The sequence below is a fragment of the Aotus nancymaae genome, unplaced genomic scaffold (genome assembly GCF_030222135.1).
Source record: "Aotus nancymaae isolate 86718 unplaced genomic scaffold, 86718_ANA_hifiasm-v0.15.2.pri h1tg000040l, whole genome shotgun sequence".
NCBI classification, from domain to species: Eukaryota; Metazoa; Chordata; class Mammalia; order Primates; family Aotidae; genus Aotus; species Aotus nancymaae.
The window spans coordinates 81,239,840-81,261,109 of record NW_026988454.1 but is presented as its reverse complement, the minus strand read 5'-3'; the positions used below and the strand labels follow the sequence as shown (position 1 = coordinate 81,261,109).

Here is a 21,270-nt window from a genome sequence, read left to right as displayed (position 1 = left end):
CCGTGGGGAGCCGCTGCCAGCCGACAGCCGCGCCCGGGCCCTCCGGGTACCGGGGTCGGATCTGTGACGTCGCGGGCGTGCGACTGGCCGCCAGCTCGGCCTCGGGGCTGAAGTAGGGCCCGCCCCGGCCCCGACCTGACCCGACCCGACCCGACCCGACCCGGGCCCCGCCCCTCCAGCCAGGGCGCCGAGACCCGGCCCCAGCCGCTCGCCCGCAGTCGCCGCTCGCCCGGCTCGCCAGCTTTTGCACTCAGTTCACGCGCCGCCGCTATGTGTCCCCGAGCAGCGCGGGCGCCTGCCAAGCTGCTCCTCGTCCTGGGCGCGCTGCTGTGGCCCGCGGCCGGCGCCTGGGAGCTCACGATTCTGCACACCAACGACGTGCACAGCCGGCTGGAGCAGACCAGCGAGGACTCCAGCAAGTGCGTCAACGCCAGCCGCTGCGTGGGTGGCGTGGCCCGGCTCTTCACCAAGGTGCAGGAGATCCGCCGCGCCGAACCCAACGTGCTGCTACTGGACGCCGGCGACCAGTACCAGGGCACCATCTGGTTCACCGTGTACAAGGGCGCGGAGGTGGCGCACTTCATGAACGCCCTGCGCTACGATGTCATGGTAAGACCCGAGTCCGCGCCAGGGTTAGGAGTCCCGGACTCCTAACAGAGAGGAGCCGGGCTGGAGAAGCAGCGAGTGTCAGAGGATGGCAAGCCTAGGACCAGGGAGCGGAGAGATGTGGGGATAAAGTGAGACTCCGGCCAGTGTGCCAGCTGGATGCAGACATAGAAGTCTTTTGGACGATTCGTCTTAAATGGATGTTATTGGGCTCCCACTATGAGATGGGAGTATTTAGAGGAGCAGAACCCAGTCCTGTCTGCGAGGGGGTTCAGGTGGGGTGCATAGAAGCATTGACAGTTACCCAGTGCTAGGGACTGAATCAGGTCCCTCAGGCAGCTCTCATTTACTGTTACATCATTCAAAGAATGCTTTATCTCAATCTAGCTCTTTCGGAAAATGCTTATGTCAATCTTATTGAAAGGTAAACAGTGTCAAAGAAGCTGAATAAATTATCAGGTCACCATCCCCCTAAAAGGGGAGACGTGATAAGAACGGACACCAGATCCCTTTGACCCTGGAGCTTGAGCATAACTAAGCTCACAGCTTTGCAGTAGATTCCCTGCTCAACTACCTTCTATGTGACCTTGAGCAAGTTATTTATTCTTTCTTGCCTCAGTTCTATCCTCTATAAAATAAGGATCGTAATTTTACTTACTGCAAACATTGCCTGAGCATAGTGTGGTCTCTATAGATGTTATTATTAATACCAGACACTATAATATAGGGAAAGAAAAGAAAAGAAGGAAAGGAAGGAAGGAAAATAAAGAAAAGAAAGAAAGAAACAAACTTCCGAGAGAGCCAAAATACTGAAACACTTGTGTTTCAAAGGGTTTTAATAAAGTCAGTTTGGCACCAGAGATTTTGGAAGAGTCCAACTTAAGAAATAATGGGCTCTTAAAACATGTGCAAAAGTTCAGTTCAGGGTCCCAAATGTTCAGGTAAAGGTAATGCCTTGTTTGTTGCACTAAATTATAGAAAAGGAGCAGAGGGGGTTACATAGTAATAAATAAGCACAACCGAGATGCATACATGGTGGTTAAAAAACAAATCAAAACATCACCCACATTTTACCCTGTGTAAAAGTCCTGAGTAAAGGGATTCGACAAGAGTGTGGAGAAACTTGAGAGAAGAAAACTTAAGAGCTGTGGAAAAGGAAGAATAGAGATCTCTCCAGAGAAAGATCCAGAGAAATCTGTGAAGTCCACAAGTGTGGAAGGGAAAGCGCAGTGTGATGAGGCCGGGACACAGAAGGCTCACAGCACTTTTTGTGTAAGAACTGCTTAGCGGTCAGGAGAGCACAATGCTGAGGGCTTTGTTTGCTTTTATTTTCCCCTCCGGAAACTTGGAGAAAGGAGGACAGGAAAAGATGGTAAGAGGGCGCCCTTGTTTGGTTTTAAGCTCCCCCCACCCCCAGCAAGAAGAAAACTCATTTTAAAGAGATGAGAGACGGGGAGAAAGCTCCCTCCATTCTGATGCTTTTGAACTTACCAGGGACACACAGCAGCAGACATTCCAGCAGACCTTCAGCCTTCAGAGTTCATGGGGTGGGGCTCACTCACATCTGGATTTTAAGAAGAATCGTGGGTCTCAAGAACTCTGTGGTCTCTTAAACATTAGTATTCCACAGCTACACTTCCCTGATACTTTGCACCCAGTAATGACAAAATAAATATTTATAGAACTGGATTGTTACTACCCTGTGTCTCCACTTCCTCTGAGAAGGGTAGAATAAACTTATATGTGTTTGTTTTATTTTGCATATAAACCACGACTTTGTAAACTTTACTTTTTGTGACACTCTTTTCTCCACAATTGTGTGAACCCTTTTTCATGAAAAAAAAAAAAAAAAAATGAAGAACTCCTAGTTTTCCCCAATAATATTTCTCTGTTGTAAGTCCAGTTGAACTCCTGGTGTTAATCATGAGAAACAGCGTCAAAGAAGCTGAATAAATTATCAGGTCACCATCCCCTCAAAAAGGGAGACGTGATAAGAATGGACACCAGATCCCTTTGACCCTGGAGCTTGAGCATAACTAAGCTCACAGCTTTGCGGTAGATTCCCTGCTCAACTACCTTCTATGTGACCTTGAGCAAGTTATTTACTCTTTCTTGCCTCAGTTCTATCCTCTATAAAATAAGGATCGTAATTTTACTTACTGCAAACATTGCCTGAGCATAGTGTGGTCTCTATAGATGTTATTATTAATACCAGACACTATAATATAGGGTTTAAAAAAGAGAAGAAAGGAAAGATAGAAAGAAGAAGGAAGGAAGGAAAGAGGGAGGGAAGGAAGGAAAGAGAAAGAAAGAAAGGAAGGAAAGAAAAGAAAGAAAGAGAAAAAGAGAAAGAGAGACTTTAGAGAGAGCCAAAATGCTGAAACATTTGGGTTTGAAAGGATTTCAATAAAGTCAGTCTGGCAGCAGGCATTTAGGAAGAGTCCAAATTCAGAGATAATGGACTCTTAAAACATGTCCAAAAGTTTAGTTCAAGGTCCCAAATGTTCTGTTAAAGGTCCCAAATGTTTATGACAGGACATCTAGGTGAGGCCTGAGTAAACCACTGTAAGTTACAGCTTATCTCTTCTGTGGATGTTCAGAATCCTTTTTGTTGGATGAAATTGCTTTCTTTCAAATTTTGCTCAAAACAATTGATTTGGGTGCTGAGGAAAAATAGGCTACTTACATAAATGTTGGCAGGGGTAAAGATGGGGAGGGGATCAAATGGCAAGGTGGGATGGTTGTGTCCTCAGGACTTACTCTGTGCAGTTTGGGGGTTTGTCAAACATAATTTGACCTGCATAAAATCCTAGTTCTTGCAGTGCTAAAGCATATGCCAAAGCCCTCCTATACTCCTATATTGCACAGATGTTTCACTGTCATTTGTTTATATTATACTAACCCTCAGAGAATTTATTGCTGTTGTGATATAAATGTTCCTCCACCATAGCCACTCACCACATCTTGATGCCTAGGACACTGGGGATTCGAATCAGGGTGGAAAACAGTTGTGGAAGGGCAGCTCCAGCTTCCAGGAGACTGGACCTATTTCACAGGAGCCACATAGGACTGAAGCATATGGGGGATAAAGGGGAATTTCCTGGAATGCAGCTTAAACACAGGAGTCCCCGAGAGCAGGAACTTCCAAAGAGGTGTAGACTTTCTAGACCTACTGGAGTAATCCTGATTGCTGTAGAGGCCCCAGGGCAATCCTGGAGACCCCCCTGGACCCACTACTAGGCAGAAAAACTGGGAAGAGGATGGCAAAACCTGTCAGTTAGTGTAGCTATTTCAGTGGAAGGACTGTTGCCCCCTGAGGCACAAGGAAGACAACATGGAAGCACTGATGGCGTGCGCTCGGCCTAGTTACTTTCTCTGAGCCTCATGTTCCTTAGCTGTAAAACAGGAGTGATAACCCCCACTTTGCAGAGGTTTTGTGAGCAATACATGAGATAAGTCCTGCTGGTTTATATTAATAGTAGTGCTCACTGAGAGTTAGTTTCACTTGCTATAGGTGGGGAGGAGGGGAATTGCGAGGAAGGGAAAGTTTGTGTTTTGTATCCGGTTATCTGATTCTTGCAGCCTGGCAGTTTCACGTGCTATAGGTGGGGAGGAGGGGAATTGCGAGGAAGGGAAAGTTTGTGTTTTGTATCCGGTTATCTGATTCTTGCAGCCTGGCACAGCCACCTGCCTCCCTTCTACCATCTTATCTAAGTACCATTGCCTAGGCTATTTTTGTTATATTTACTTACTGAGCAGACTTAAGAAATCTCCTCACAGCACAAAACCAAAGGTATCCACCTCCAGAGGTGGGATTCTCACCATCAAGACAGGCTATGGGGAAGGTAGCTTTGAGCAGGTCTCTAGGGTCCCCTAGAAGAATGCCTTTTCTCCACGTGCCTCCTGCTTCTGAGGCCTTGGCTGCCGAGCCTACTTCCTGCCCATAAGACTGCAGCATTAGCCTTAGCCAATTGCTCCTCAATGGGGGAGGCAGCAGCCAGGGGACAGGTTAGTCAGATAGAATGGCCCTTTGTTCACCACCCCTCCACCTCCCACATAGACAACATTCTAATGTGTTTGATGGACTGCATGTAATTTTGTTTCTACATGTACTTCCAAAACCTTTATGTACTTATATTTTAAATTTTTTCTTTTTCTTGAGACGGAGTCTTGCTTTGTCGCCCAGGCTGGAGTGCAGTGGCACAATCTTGGCTCACTGTAACTTCCGTTCCCCCGGGTTCAAGCAATCCCGAGTAGTTGGGATGTGCTTCTATTTTAAAATTGCATAACTAGTCCTGTTATTCAGCCCATTCTGTTTCCTACTTTTGTCCTGAACTTGTTGTTTTTATGATTTGTCCATGTTGCTCTAGATGCACTTGTGTCTATACATCACTGTGAATTGTGCTCCGTGTATTTTACCCATCTGCTCCCTGGCTGATGAGTTTGGAGATGGCATCTGACACCCCGCCTCCACAAGTAATGCTGCTCCAAGTACCTTCCTGTGTGGTCTCACCAGAGGATTTCTACCCAGGGGCAGAATTGCTGGCCACAGGGCATACTTTGACTGAGTACTACCAGATTGCTTTCCTCAATGATTTGCACCCTCCATTCTCTTCCACCTACTCCCATCCCCAAACAGGACATGTAAATTTCTATATTTTTTCTCTACGTCATGGCAGTATCCAGCTTTCTAGTAGGTGTAAAATGCACATTGCTGCTTTATCATGTATATTTCTAATAACTAGTGAGTTTGGACATTTTTTGATATGTTTGTAAACTTTTATGTTTCCTCTCCCCTAATTGTATATTCATATTCTTTGGTGTTTTTAAAATTGGGTTAGTTTTATTTTTTTTACTTTCAGGAGTTCTAGGTTTTGATCTGTGATCAATTTAGACATTGAAAATGTATTATGATGATATTAGGCCTATTAATTTTGTCTATGGTATCTTTTATTGAACAGAAATTCTTCATTTGATGTAATTGAATTAATCTTTTTTTTCCTTGTGGTTTGTGCTTTCAGAAGTTTGCCTCATAGTTTGCTAATTTAAAGCTTATCACTTTTAACACTCCTCACCGGAAATTCAGAGATCACTATGGTTCTCTCTGCCTTTTAAGAGATAAATCTATAATCTGTGGCTATGCTTTCACTTCTCAGCATCACCAGTTCCTCATCTATAAAATAGGAGTTTGAACCAGCTTACCTCTGAGGCCCCATACATATCTGGAGCCCTGCAGTGAAATGTCGTGATTTGGTGAAGGGACAGGAGGATGGGGCAAAAGTGTAGAGGCAGGAATCTATACAATGGACCAGGCTGGATCAGAGTGAGGTAGCAGGAATCATGGCAGAAGAGGTTGTATAAGCTCTAACGGCCCCCTGAGAAGTTTGAGCTCTGTTGCCATCAGCTGCCATGTGGTTTCTGAGTAGAAGACGACTGTGGTATAATAAAAAATAAATATTTGGTCTTTGTACCCAGTACTTGTCACAGAGCTCCTAAAACCCTGGAAATTTCGTAATAGAAGTGTCCTTTGTGATTCTTAATAAACCTCGTGATAATACCTGGGTTTATTCTCCTGCAGCTTAGGGTGAGGTCCCTAGAGAGTTTCAGGATAGAGCCAGTCACCAGCAAGTCCAAGAGATTAAAGGATCAAAGAGTTGGAACTTTCAGTCCCACTGAGGAAAGGAGGGTGGGACTGGAGATACAGCTCTGAAAAACTCTTCAGCAAGATGTGAGGAACTTTTTGGTTGCTGAGCACGTGAGGGTTCCTGGAAGGTGCATACCCAGCTTGTCCTATCCATTCTTCACTTAGCTGTTCATCTGTATCCTTTGTTATAGCCTTTATAATAAACTAATGAATGAGTTCTGTGAACTATCCTAGCAAGTTATTTGAAGCCAAGGAGGGAGTAATGGGAACACCTGATTTACAGCTGCTCAACCAGAAGCACAACCTCAGGCTGCTGATCAGTCTGAAGTGGGGGCAGTCTTAGAGGACTGAGCCCTTAACCTATGGGATTTGACGGTGTCTTGAGAAAATATCAGAATTAAATTCAATTATAAGACACTAAGTTTGTGTTTTCTGGAGAATTGCTTGGTGTGTGGGGGAAATCCCACACACATCTTGTCACAGAAGTGTTACTGTGTTAAATGTGACAGTAGAGAGAAAAAGCACTTTGTTTTGTGTGTGGGGGCTTTTGTATGCTAATGAGATGACTGATGGCTGGAGACCCCTAGATAGCTTCAGGAAAGGGGCTGGTCACCAGAAAGACTAATTCGTGACTAGAGGATTAGAACTTTCAGCCCTACCTCCCCCACCTCTAGAGAGGGGAGATGGGCTAGAGATTGAGTTCAGTCTCCAATGGTCAATTCATCAGTCATGCCTTCATGATAAACCTTCATGAAGACCCCTCATCAACCAAATGCAGAGAGCTTCCAAGTTGGTGAACATATGGAGGTGCTGGATAGGTGGTGCACACAGAGTGGTCATGGAAGTGCAACCCATCCACTCCCATGCCTTGCCCTGTACATCTCTTCACTTGCTTGTTCCTGAGTTGTATCCTTTATAATAAGCCAGTAATGGCGAGTAAAGTGTTTTCCAAGTTCTGTGAATCATTCTAGCAAATTGTCAGTCCTGAGGGTAGGGTCATGGGTACTTCCCATTTATAACTAGTTGGTTGGGAATACAGGTGGCCCAGAACTCTCGACTGGTGTCTGAAGTGGGGGCAGTCTTGTGCATTTGAGCCTTCTAACTTGTGAGATCTGATGCTAAGTCCAGGTAGAGAGTGTCAGAATTGAATGGAATTGTTGGACACCAAGTTGGTGACCACACAGAATTGGGGAATTGATTGATGTGAGGAAAACCTCTCCTAGCTACATAGGGAAATCACTATTTTGGAAGATGAGCAGAAATGGATGGCGGGGGAGGACAGGAGAGACAAGGGTGAGGAAAGAGGCCAGGCAGCAGTCCAGGTGTGAGATGATAAGGCCTGAACTCTGGTAATTGAGGAGGCCAAATCCACGGAACCAGTTGCAAAAGTCAGGCAGTCTGGAGGTATAGGGCTAAGGAGAAAACGTGGGGGGAGATTGGGATCAAGTCCCCTTCCTACCACTTAGAATCTATGGACTGTGAGCAGGTTATTTAATCTCATGAAGTCTCCATTTCCACATGTATGAGGTATATGATGGTTGTCTCCACCCCAAGGGTGTTGTGGGGTTTAGAAGAGTTAGTAGTGCACATAACGTGCTTAGCACAAGGCCAGCCCACAGTAAGTGCTGGCTGTACTCACCTTCTCTTGGCAGGGGTGACTCGGGAAAGGGTGTAATCAAAAGATGATTGTGAGGGTTCAAGTACAAGGCAATGGGAGAGTCAGAAGATTTTATTGCTCCTACATAGTGGCTAGATTCTTCTACTTAAGCTTACCACTGACAGCTGAGGCCTGCTACCTTAGCCCTGAAATGCATTCTGAAGACTTTCCTGGGCTTACTGGGCACCATTGGAATGTATGAGGCTGTGGCCAACAGGAGCAGTGGAAAGAGATTTGGATGGGACTTCAGAACACCCAGGTTTTACTTCTTGACTCTTCCACTTATTAGCTGTGTGGATTTGGCAGAGATTTCCTTATCTACAAAATGGGGGAGTTGGAGAGGGTGGTCTATTGAATGTTACTTCTCAGCACCTCAGCCTCTGCCCAGCCCTCCCTCTTGCTTCTAATCTGCCCACATCACTTGGTTTGTCTCTGGACAAGTCTAAGTTTGCATAACAACTCTCTAATTTCTCCATCACCTTTATTGATTGATTGATTGTGGCTATTTCCTTGTGGAGAGAGAGTGTAGTTCCTTCAGGTGCTTCCAGTTGGCTACTGTTTCCAGATGAAGAGGTTTCCAGGATGCTGGTGGGATGTTACTCTGGAGAAATGATAGGATGGGGAATGGAAGGAGCATGAGCCCAGTATTGAGCCTGAGTCTTCAAGACTCATTTATTCATTCAATCTGCAAATATTCATTCTTCATTGCCACATGCCAGGCTCTCTGCCGAGTGCTGAGGACAGTGATCAGGACCTGCTGGGATGAAAATTACTGTTCAGAAGATAGCAGAGAGGGTAATGGCCATTCGAGTTCCTCTTAACCACATAGAGGGGCTGGGCAAGATCTATAAAGGAGAGAGGTTAAACAGAGCAATGTAAAAGTGACTGAAATTCTAACACCCGTGCATGGGGATTCTTGAGCAAAAGATCTGGTCTGTAGAAGAAGACATATCAGACCCTCATATTTAGCATCTATGCCCAAATCAGCACTGAGCATGCTTCTCCTCCCCAAAGAACTTGTCCCTAAAAAGAGAGACAAGCGCTTACAGGGACTTTCAAGTTAAAGGAAACTGTCAGAATTACTTTATCTTCAATCACAAAGACTTGCTTGGGGAAAGATAAATGAGGAATACTAGTTTGGGAAACTTGAAAGAGAGATCCTGTTTGTAATGACACTTTTGAAAAGGCAACAGCAAAAAGGTAATTATTCCTAAAGCTCAGGTGTCTGAAGTTGTGAATGTATAGGGGGTTGTGGATTTCCAAGCCTCCGAGACAGGAACAGCCCCACTCCATTCTGGGGCTGTGGCCCCAGGCCTCTACTTCCTCTCTTCCAGGCTAAATTCCAGAGCAGAGAGGGTATGGATGAGACCAGCCTCAGGGAGGGGAGGAAGGAAGCAAAAGTAGTTTCTCAGCTCACCTTGTCCTTGTACTATTAATAGCATATTTTCCTAACTGAAGATTGGAAAGAACCAAACAACTCACACACCATATTGGCAGCTTTCTGCACAAATACATCTGAATGCTCTGTCCTCTCCAGTGTTTATTTTCCTCAGCCACATAACCAGAATTTGAACATTCTTTTGACACTTATTTTCTCTCACTTGAATAATTAGTTCTATATATAATCCAAACATTAGCTGGAGCCCTGTAGCCTCTCAGAGATATAGTTGAAACTTCCTGGACCTCAATTAGTTGGGCAGTTAATTCTGAATGTTGATGTGCCCATTTTGCATGTATAGAGAGTTTGTAAGGCCGGGCGCGGTGGCTCACGCCTGTAATCCCAGCCCTTTGGGAGGCCGAGGCGGGTGGATCACGAGGTCAAGAGATCGACCATCCTGGTCAACATGGTGAAACCCCATCTCTACTAAAAATACAAAAAATTAGCTGGGCATGGTGGCGTGTGCCTGTGGTCCCAGCTACTCAGGAGGCTGAGGCAGAAGAATGCCTGAACCCAGGAGGCAGAGGTTGCGGTGAGCCGAGATCGCGCCATTGCACTCCAGCCTGGGTAACAAGAGCAAAACTCTGTCTCAAAAAAAAGAAAAAGGAAAAAAAAAAAGAGAGAGAGTTTGTACATCCCCCCTCCCCATAGAAAAAAAGTAGAATACTGTCTATTTGGTACTTGCTCATTCAGTCATTCTTTCAACAAAGGAGGTACATTCTGCGTGGAGCCCCAGGGTGTTTTCTCCCATTCAGTGGGATGCCACATTCACCTGCTGTGGCCCACATTCCCTGGCCCAGAACTGCAGGGATGGAGGCCAACCCAGCATCAGAAGTGGGCAACAATGCCAGAACCCTATCAACCAAACTAAATGTAATTTGTAATCCTCCCTAGATGATGCTGAGTGATTGACAACCGAACCCCATTGTATAATAAACCAGGCTGCCTCTCTTTTAAAAAAAAGAGAGAGAGAGAGAGTCTCCATATGTTGCCTAAGCTGGTCTCGAACTCCTGGGGTCAAGCAATCATCCCTTCTCAGCCTCCCAAAATGCTGAAATTACAGGCATGAGCCACCATGCCCAGCGCAGGCTGTCTCTTTAGCTCTTCAATTATAGGGCATCTGCAACCTCAGCCCTTAACCAATGAGCTAGTGTGTAAGTGACTAGCTAATAAATGTGCTGCAAACTTCTGACAAATGGATTCTTGACATTATTACAATTTATTTCTGTGGATTAAAAAAATTCTTCTGCATCACACATCCTGAACTGCCTTCAAAAAACTCTCCTTTCTTTGTTTTTCCATCTAACATTTCTTTGTTTCCCTTCTAACATGTTTCAGTCTCCTGTCGTCACTTGGAACATTTTTTACTGCCTCACCCGTCTAGTTTGCATTTCCTAGCCTAGCCCAGCCCAGTATTTTGACACCTAAATACCTGGAATTTTGCCTGATGTTTAAAGGCAAAACCAAATTAAAATGTAAAGAACAAAAGGAGATGTTATTCTTCTGTGACTCAAAATCCTGTTTTTGTTGTTAAATGAACCCTGAAGGTTGCAGTCTGGTATTTTTAACACCTTCTGTGGGTATTTGTCAATATTTACATTTGATGTGGATAGCTTATGAAAGTCCGGTGGCTTTGGAGAAATCCTGTTCACTGAGAATAAGACCCAGAAGGTCAAATGAATCAATGATCGAAGAATGAAGATATTCTAAGACTTCTGATGCCAAGTTTCTGTTTTTGATTATTAAAAATACTTTGCAATTAGTTATGCATGAGAGAAAGCTTATGTGTAAAGTTTGGCTTATAAGTCACATGAATTCTATGTACAGGCCAAAAACTACCTTCCCTTTGGGGATATACAATGTCCTTATTTGGAAATTATTTCAAGTAATTATGAAGTAATAATATCTTTATTCATCTATTTATCTAATGCACTATATGCTAAAAAGAATTCAAAATAACATTCAATTATCATCTCTTTAATTTGGAAACCAAATTAAATGGGTACCAAGTTGAAATGTAAACAAATGCATGATATCATTATGTGCCCCTCCCCTAGCCCTTACCCTGTCCATGGCAGATGCTAAAAAACTTGTCCCTAAGAAGAGAGAAGTCAATTGATCTAGTCAGCCTTTCCCACTGTGTTTGGACTGAGCCTCAGAATCCTCCTTATCCCCAAACTACAAGGAGTTACTGTCAATCAACTAGAGATGGCATTCAAGATAAAATTATTTTCCATCTTGCACTAATGTAATAAGCATAGAATCTATTTATTGGCTTTTTAACAGTAAAATAACATCTTTAGCAACTAACAAATGGTAAAAGTAATGCTTTTGAATAAAGAGGGAACAATCCTTCTGATTTTCCTCTTTATCACATTTTACTCACAAACAATATGGATGGAAACTGCAACTGAATTAGCCATCACACTGAAACTCTGCTGCTTGACTACACTGTCCTGAGGCCATGTGTCAACTCCTATGCTTTTTTCCCAAAGCTCTTCCTAGAAAGAGCTGCCACTTCTCCATTTACTCTTTTCACCTGTAAATGAATGCTCCCGTTGGTATTGAGTAAATGGGTGAATGAAAGAAATCATGAGAATACTCCTGCGGTGAGAGCAAGAGGACTGTAAACATGTGGCGTGAGAGCAGGTCAGAGATGGTGGCTAACACCGGAACCAGGATGGAGGCCTGAGACTTGACTCTGGCCTGCAGGACCATGGTCTGCATTGTCTGCAGGAGGAAACACAGAGGTCAGTGGACATCCAGCAGTCTTCCATGAAGGCCTCTTACTATTCTGGAACATTTCGTTTTTATAGAGAAATCTCCCACTTCCTGATCTCCCCAGTTAGAATTGATTGATCAAAGCAGTCCCTCTCCCTGTTATTAAATAATTAAACAATATGCATTAATTGATCCCTATAACCATTTAAAATGTATCTAACACAGGAGAAATCTTTGGTAAATATTTACTGAATGAATGAAAAATGAATAATTGGGGGGAGGGGGAAAGAAATGGAGAGTTAAATCCTGAGGCTGGAGTTTTTGGTCCTTCAGCCCCTTGTCCAGTTGCCCCTGGCAGCCCCATTCACGTGACCTTGAATTCTCTACAAGTCTCCTCATTTTCTATGTGTGTTGTAATGGGAAAAAAGGTCACAAAACACAGTCTTCTTGGCCTGGGGTACCAAAAGAGTAAAGAGTTCTGTTTTGAAAGCCTCTGACAAATGAACACAACAGCCACGGTGATAACTTTAGCAGGAAATTGAGCCACAGAAAGCAAGCAAGCCACAAAGCCCCAAAGGCTGAAAAAGCCTCACAGGCCAAGAGGCAGTTAGGTTGCACCTGGGACAGAGGCTGCTTTCTCAACTGGGAAATGAGTGTCTCCAGATATATAAAGCTGTGAGGAGGTCACTACGGCCCAGCTCTGACAAGCCTCTGTTATAGCATCTTTGGTTAGTTTGCCTCAACCAGCAGCAGAATTTTTATTCCAAGGGTTAACAGTTATTTAGACTTTTTCTAAAGGTTGGGATAACACTTCCATCCCCCACCCCCATTTTGGTCCTGCCCAGATTGAAACCAGGCAAAGTGGGTTAAGATACTGGGAGATGGGAGGGGACAGGTGGGGTAGAGGCCTGGCGCCCCTCTCTTCTCTTGTTTCAAAAGACACTTTGTGGAGTTGTCTAGACAGATTTAGGGGTAACTCCTCCTGCCCCAGTCTCCCCTTAGCTCCCCACTCCTCCCTATCCTGCCAGGTCAACCACCAGCAGAGAAGGGCTCTTAGCCCTGGGGACCGGGACGCTGTGAATGAGACACTTGTGAGGATGCAAATGGTTTCTGTTGGAATGCACGGAGGAGCAGTGAAATACCAGGAACTCCATCCTCTCTCCTGCCCATGCCCTCATGCCCCACCAGCTGAATTCCTGTGACTTCCACTCCTGCATTATCCCCAGTGTCACCTCCCCACCACATTCCCACTGCCCCACTTGCCACATCACCTCTCCCCTGCACCATTCCAGAGCTTCCTGCCAGTCTCTTGACCACCAGGCTCACACAGCTCCCGTCCACTCACCACAGGCCGCCAGACAGAGCTTTCTAGCATCCCCAGAATGCTTCCAGGCCTGCTTTCTCTTCAAGGCTTCCCACTTCCTTCAAAATGAAAGCCCTGACTCCTTGGACACCATACAGACCCTCCCTGATCTCCCAGTGATGCTCTTAGCTGCATCTTTTTTTTTCTGCCAAATTTTCGGTGCCCTCAGTTCCAGAAGCACCAAATCACCCCGCTCCTATGAGCTGCTTATGACGCAGTTCAAGGTGTGGCATCTTTGAGGCCTCTCCATGACACCTCTACTGCAGACGTCTGTCTCTGGTGTATTAGCTGTACCTTGCACACACGTCTCTAAGCATCTGTCCACTGTGACTGTCTGTTTACACATAAGATTGACCCTATGTTCTCTGTGATACCAGGTGAGCTCTGGCACCAGTGCCCAGCAGATGTTCACTGAATGATTAACAAAACTACTCACTCCACCTGCTTTTAAATGGGTTCCATTTTAGTAATTTGGTGTGGGAACCATTAAAACTTTTCAGAAGAAGTCAGGATTTGAAACAAACTTGGCAAAAAGTAGTTAAGCAATGTCTTCGTTGTAAAGTGAGAGAAAGCAAGTTGCTTGGCAGCAGGTGAAAAGCTTTGCCAACAGCTTCACATTCACAGCCTACCACTCCGGTAGCTGTTTCTGGACAATTGCCCAGGTTTTCTTGTTTTCATTTCTGTGTTTTAATTTACCAGTCATTTTTTTTTAATTTACAGAATATATTTATTTTATACTTTTATAGTACTAGCATAGAGCCATGTAGTAATGTTGGTAGTACTGGCTAGTGGTCACCAAAGTAATTAGACTATCTCATACCTGTAAACTGTCTTATGGTTGATAAAGCATTTAAGAATATGCAGTAGATACCCAATGAATACTCACTGGTTAATAATGATATCTCTTCTCTTCCTGTTTTGTGGAACTTCATCTTGATAAGTGTACCAGTCACGTTTATATTTCTAATATCTTACTAGCACTTGTGAATGAAACAGTTTTTTTGAGAGTTTGTTAATTGTTCTATGTGAGTGTGGAAAGTTTCTATCATATCAGATCATCAATTCTTTTTTTAAAAATAGTGTTTTAGGCTTTCTCCTACATAAAGAAAATGGTGGGGGGTGGGGAGCTGGGGGTGGACCAGATGTTCACATTATATTTCTATTTTGGTGTTGGAGATACTGAAGATCATTTTGCTGGGGTTTGCTCTCTTAAATTATAGAAAAGTGCATTTGGTGAAGCTTAGTGTTTTTAGTAAACATGTACAAGATGTCATAGGGCTAGAATTAGTGAAGGAATAGGGTTTGTGAATGAATGAGCTCAATCTTAGTAATGAAATGTTTGGAAAGCAAAAGAACAAGAGTCAGAACATGACTTAGGTACCCCATACATTTATACAAATAAAAAGAAGATATGATTTAGGGTCATGGAAATCACATCCCTAAACTCATGGTTAAAAAATAAGTGGCAAGTAACAGTTTAGCTACAAAAGACGTACAGGAACACATAAGGAAAGTTACATGGGAACGTTCAGGGAAGACCAAAAAAGGCGGAATAAGATTACCCGCTCTGTTATGTTGCCCTGTATTTCACTGCTCTACGTTCTTCTCTTGGGCAGTCTTTTCCTGAGACGTTTTCATGTTATTAATCAAAAATAACAGAAATGAATAAACTAGATCAATGTATTTACAAGGTTTTTTGAGTGCCTGCAGTATGCCTGGGTGTGGTGGGAACTTGATGTACTGAGGTGAGTTGCATGATCATGAAGATCTTAGGAATCACTGAGTTCTCGTAAGGACAATAGAAGAAAAACCAGTAGAAGGAAGTCAAGGTGGGGAAATGAAAATACGAGTGTCTATAGAAAATAAGTATTTACAAAGGAATTTGTCTGCATTCATTTCTGTGGAAAAGTGAACTATGTACAGAAAAAAGAAACTTGTTAGTAATTCTTCCATTCATTCATTTATTCATTCAACAATGAATCCCTGCCATGGGAGTACTAACTACTCGCACTGTGGTAGTGCAAGGGATGCATTTGCTGTGCAAGTAGTTAGGAATTTTTTGGGGGGTGAGGGTGGTTTGTATGTGCTAGGCTTTATGCAAAGTTACAGCCAGGCACGGAGGTTAAGAACTTTGGAATCAAACAGAAGTGGTTCTAGTCCTAGCTCCCACTTACAAATTGTGTAAACTTCAACAATTCATTTAACTTCTCTAGATCTCAGATTTTCTCATCAGTGAAATGAGTGCAGTGATAGTTCCATCCTCACAGCATGAAATCAGATTTTCTGTACTCTATACATACTCGCTTTCCATGACACTGGCATGTGGCAAGTGCTGACTCAATGCTGGTTCATTTCCTTAACTGCTTTTATTTTATTGTTTATTCACTGCCCTTCCAGAGGAAGCTGAAGTTTCAAAATGTGCCCTGGGTCACTACTGAGGAACAGGAGGAACCAGGGAGGGAGATAGCCCTGCCTTGTTTCCTCACACTTTATGGGATGGGTGTCAGGAATGAGGCTGGAGGGGAAGGCAAAACCAGATCCCCGAGGGAGAGCCTCATGGGCCCTGCTTAGGGTGTTTACTTCTATCATGAAGGCTGTGCTCTGTAGGGACTTACGGTGGAGAGTGCCAAGGTCAGGTTTGCAGTTGAGAAAGATTATTCTGGCAACAACATAAAGAATAGTTTAGTGAAAGAAATGAGGATAGCTGGAAGCCCAGTTAGGAGGCTGTGGTAGTCCAGGAGCACACTAAGGCAGCAACAATAGGTGGACGGAAACTAGAGCATTTAGGTAAGAGAGAGGGATGCCAGAGGATGTGAGGGTGAGAGAGAAGGGACAGGACAGGACTCCACTGCACCAGGGTTTCTGGCTTTATTGACCAGGTATATGGTGGCACCTTGGGCCAAAACAGTGAGTCACAGGGAAGAGGCTTTGAGCCTGGTGAGCCTGGGGCATTTTTGAGACATTGGGAGAAAATGACACATGACAGTTGACATGTAGATCTAGAGGTCAGGAGAATAGTCAGGGCTGGAGATTTTCATTTCGGAGTTGAACGTATGAATGGGAATGAGATCATTTACTCAGTCCATCACACCACATTGAGCACCATGAATCAGGGGCTCCTCTCCTCATGGGGCATGAGAGGTGAAAAGACAGTCACTAGTTTTAGGGGGATTAGGCTCAAGTTAGGATGGGGAGGTGGAGAAGGCATTAAACAAATAAGTGAAAATTATAACTTCAGTTATTGCCAAGTGCTAGGAATATAATGTTGCTGTTAAACTGCAAGGGGGCTAACAAGTTGGATAGTCCTTCTTGAAGAACTGTAGAAACATTCATTAAAAACAAAATGACTTTACCATTAAGCAAGATAGTTATTGTACCATAACAAGGGAGACTTGTTTCACCATAGTGAAAAATCATAACGTTCTAACGATAGAAAGAAAAAATAATAATTACCCAAGCCTTCAAGAACCTTTAAGACCAGATCAGCTTTTAAGAAGAAAGTTAATTGATAACAGGAAGAGGTTAAAATGGGTAGGTCGTCAGAGATGGGGAAAAAGGTAGATTTAGAAATTCTGAATTTAATAGGGGAGACAAGTATGTAGGCATATAAACACATTGTGCTGCTTTCTCTACATAAACACATACCCATGAGGATGTATACACAACCCTTGGAGGCATAGGTACTCAGTGAATGCGTGTGTGCCAGGCAGAGGGACAGCACTGAGCAGGAGAGGTGGCAGGGTCTGATGGCCCAGGAGCACTCATATAGTCAGGAGACTGAGCTAAAAGAAAGACCCTGCTAGCATGCCATTACAGAGTGTGGAATGAGCAAGGAAGGAAGAGGGTGAGGCTGGAAGAGAGTACATGGGGCCCTCATTTAGGTGGAGGGGTCACCAGCCAGCACTTCATGCCTGTTCCTAGATGACCCACAAAGTGAAACGAAACTGGATGTGGTATTTAGAAAGTTTGAGATTTGCCGGTTTAAGTACTAAGTTAGCAAACCAGCCTTGGCAGCCAGAGCAGGTAGGTAGGGGGCCAGAGGAGATGGGTGTATCTAGAAAGCCAATTTGTCCGTGGGGCCTCTGCATGGACTCCTGAACACCCCCGGAGCCGGACTCACTCCGGGGAGCTACATGATGACAGATAGTGGGTGGCTTTGTACCCAGCAGCCACTCCTCAACCAGTGAGAAATAGAAGAGAGAGCTAAGAAGGTAGGAAACGAGGATTGCTTGTCGCCATCCCTGCTCCTCCTGAAGTCCCATGCTGGGAGCAGGTTCAGATCCCACTGAAGGTCACATAATCATTTCACCATGGAGTTCTTTCCCAGATGTGAAACTGCTGGGACTGGAGCAAAGGGGTGCCCAGAGCTGACTGGAGGAGGAAGCCAGAGCCACACTGGGACATGTGGAGACGCTAGCTCCTGCCTGCTATTGAGGATCTTCATCTTCCCAGAAGAATTAGAGGACCATGGGAGTGCTTGGGAAGAAGCAATTGTGGGAACCTAGGTGAATGATGACCGAGGAGATGAAATGAGGAAGGAGGCCTCTGGTCTCCGCCAACTGTACATTTCAGGTTGCCTTTTGCTAAAGTCCTGTTGATGTTACTCATTCTCTCCAGCAGATTGCGGTTTGAATGGTGGGGTCTGAAATGTGGGTTTATGAGAGAAAGACAATATGGAAAAATCGGGCAGAGGCTGGTAAATGTGAATATTTGAACCTACCCCTGATCTGAGATGGTGGGACAGTGGACCCCTGACCAGCTCTCCAGGTGATCCATGCGTGCATTGGCGAACCACCTTCATTAGGTGGTGTGATACCTGTGTAGCAATTCTCAACCAGATGATGATCTGAATGTCCCTGGGCCTGACCCAGGTGAGGAGGACACAAGATCATGGAATATGTCTCATAGAGCTTGGTCAGTTTCAGTAGACACTGGACTAGTGTCATGTTTTTGAAGTATACTTTCATTGAAAATTCCAAAGTACCTAATTCTTTTTCTCTTTTCCCTCTTATCTAGGCACTGGGAAATCATGAATTTGATAATGGTGTAGAAGGACTGATTGAGCCACTCCTCAAAGAGGCCAAATTTCCAATTCTGAGTGCAAACATTAAAGCAAAGGGGCCACTAGCATCTCAAATATCAGGACTTTATTTGCCATATAAAATTCTTCCTGTTGGTGATGAAGTTGTGGGAATTGTTGGATACACTTCCAAAGAAACCCCTTTTCTCTCAAATCCAGGTATTTTCTACTTTGATAACACTGATTGCTTGAAAACAGATGCGCCAAATCACAGCTTGGCATTATAATTACAGACTGTAGATAAAAGTCGGAACAACTGGGTAAACAGTGCACTTAGAATAACACTGATAAAAGCAATCTGGTAAATTCTAGGCTGTTGTTCCAAGGTACTTCTTAAAGAGATTTCCTCTTCTGCTCAATGAACTTCTTTGTTGACAAAAACAGTATCTTTGTCTAAATCAGTGCTTTCAAAATGGAAAGAGGAGACAATTTATAGCCAGTGCTAAACAGTACAGATTCATTTACTAGAGAATGAGAGCCTCAGAACTCACTGCCCTTCTCCCGTGGAGTCATGAGCCCAGAGCCGGGGTTTTACCTCAATTTACCTTATCGCTCCTTTTCTAGGATGATTATTTCATGTCCAGCTAACTCTCCTTTTTTGCTTTTCATTATTTATCTCATTTTAATGACATTCTTATAGCTGACTTTCTGGGAAATATATATAGTGGTCTTATGATATATATGTACATATATAAATGTATGTATATACATTTATAGACATATACACACGTGCATATAAATATATATAATCTTAAGACACACACATACATACATGACACATACACATACGTAATATAAGACATGCACACATATATAATCTTAAGACCATTCAAGAAACTATTTTGAGGCACTTTTATAAGAACACTTTTTGAAACACTTTGGCAATGGGAACAAAAATGACATTTTCTTTAAATTATCCAAATTAAGCGTGTCACCATAGTTGAAGAAAAAAAGGGAAACTAGGAGCTAGCATTGTCCAGAAACATGAGTTTTCATTAAGAATTAGCTGATAAAGGACATGTAATTGACCATTCAAAAATATATGTTTGTTGTTGTTGTTATTATAAAATAGGTCCAGGCCATTGGAAATAACAGAGAAGTCAGTTGTGCTTACTGAGAGTAGTGAGCAGGTTCTTCAGCTGGCATAGAGGCAGAGATGGAGGCAGGGTGGAGTGGCTGGGGCTGGTGTAGTCAGTGAGAAGAGTGAGAGGACTTGCTAAAGAACCCCCAACCCACCCTGGGGTCAGGTTGGCTTGCTAAAGAACCTCCTTGATTCCTTGAGAGCTGTGTAAAATACCCTGGGGCACAGGACATTCCAGAAATGAGATCATGCTAGGATGCAGGCTCTATAAGGGCAGGGACCTCTGCTGTCTCACTACTGCCCAATGTACTGTGCACAGTGCCTGCATATGATAAATCCTCGGGAAGCATTGCTGGGATGAATACCTGAGAGCAGGAAGGTATAGGGGCCACAGTCACAGAACAGCAGGTAGTTCCATTTCCTGGAGCACGGGTTCTGACTAGGAAAAGCTAGAAAGTTGGGTCAGGGCTTGATTGTAGGGCTGAGAAGTTCAGGTGTGATTTGGAGGAAAACACCATCTCTTCTTTAAAAGGCACCCACAAGGAGGTAGCAGGTGGGGGTGTTGAAAGGCACAGCAGCTCCAGAAATCAAACTGCCCCAGCTGGGACTCTGACCAGCCCTTTACCAGGCTGTAACAGAGAGGGGATCCAAAGTGACAATGATGTTTTCAGCAGCTGCTGGAAGAGAGGGCTGCATTTTGCAGGGACCAATGTGGGGGAAAGGGCTGAGGTGGAATAGAATGTTTCCAGGAGCAGCCCGGTATGGTGGCTCACACCTGTAATCCCAGCACTTTGGGAGGCCAATGCGGGCGGATCACAAGGTCAAGAGATTGAGACCATCCTGGCCAACATGATGAATCCTTGTCTCTACTAAAAATACAAAAATTAGCCAGGTGTGATGGGTGCCTGTAGTCTCAGCTACTCGGGAGGCTGAGGCAGGAGAATCACTTGAACCCAGGAGGCAGAGGTTGCAATGAGCTGAGGAGATTGTGCAACTGCACTCCAGACTGGGCACAGAGCGAGACTCCATCTCAAAAAAAAAAACAAAGTTTCCAGGAGCACTGCTTCTTCCAAGACCACAGACCCAGCAGCCTGGTGTAGGTTCTTCCTACAGTTCTTTGGCCCTAATCAAGCCCAGTTCTCCCCATCCTAGTGGCATGGGCACCCACAGGGGCATAACTTGTATTCCTAGCACATTTAATCTAATTTATTTTAGCTAGATCATGAAATACCTGTATTATAATTTTCCTCATGACATCTTGAAATATAATCCATGCTTTATATATATGGGATGCCAAGTCCTGTTAGGTTTCTGATATAATAGGAATACATTCCTTTGTCCTCAGAGGCATTTCTCTAAATTTTTTGTTTCTTCTTGGGAGCCAAACCTTAAGCAGAAGATGGTAGCATGCTCTTGACATTCCGTCATTCCCCTGATTACCTATGTGCCAGGCACTGTTTTAAGCACCAGGGATTCTGGCCCCCCAAAAACAAACAACAAAAAAAAATGTTGCTCACTGGAGCTTACATGTTCAGTGGGGAAAATCAATAAATGAGTAAACGGTTTGGTGTGTCAGAAGGTGGTAAGGCTGTGGAGAATTAAGCAGGAGGGCAATAGCAAGTGCAGCACGGGAGAAGATGCACCTTGTTGTTTCAAAGGGATGCTCAAGGAAAGGCTCAC

The 21,270-nt window shown here is 44.2% G+C and overlaps 2 protein-coding genes across 7 annotated transcripts in view; one reads left to right on the top strand and one right to left on the bottom strand.

The window, feature by feature from the left end:
- Positions 1–207: 207 nt before the first annotated feature.
- The window catches only part of NT5E (5'-nucleotidase ecto), a 55,985-nt gene continuing 34,922 nt past the window's right edge, over positions 208–21,270 (top strand). For 3 of the 4 annotated variants that reach the window (XM_012468813.3, XM_012468811.2, XM_012468812.2), the window contains exons 1-2: positions 271–609; positions 18,446–18,668. In XM_012468813.3, the coding sequence (XP_012324236.1) occupies positions 271–609; positions 18,446–18,668 (562 nt within the window). Of the gene's footprint in view, positions 610–18,445; positions 18,669–21,270 lie in introns of all 4 variants that reach the window. The other variant, XM_012468810.2, reaches the window with a different exon arrangement.
- Positions 8,372–21,270, bottom strand: part of SNX14 (sorting nexin 14) — a 160,776-nt gene continuing 147,877 nt past the window's right edge. For all 3 annotated transcript variants that reach the window (XR_010336683.1, XR_010336679.1, XR_010336684.1), the window contains one exon: positions 8,372–8,661. The gene's annotated coding sequence lies outside the window, so the exon portion shown is untranslated. The remainder of the gene's footprint in view (positions 8,662–21,270) is intronic.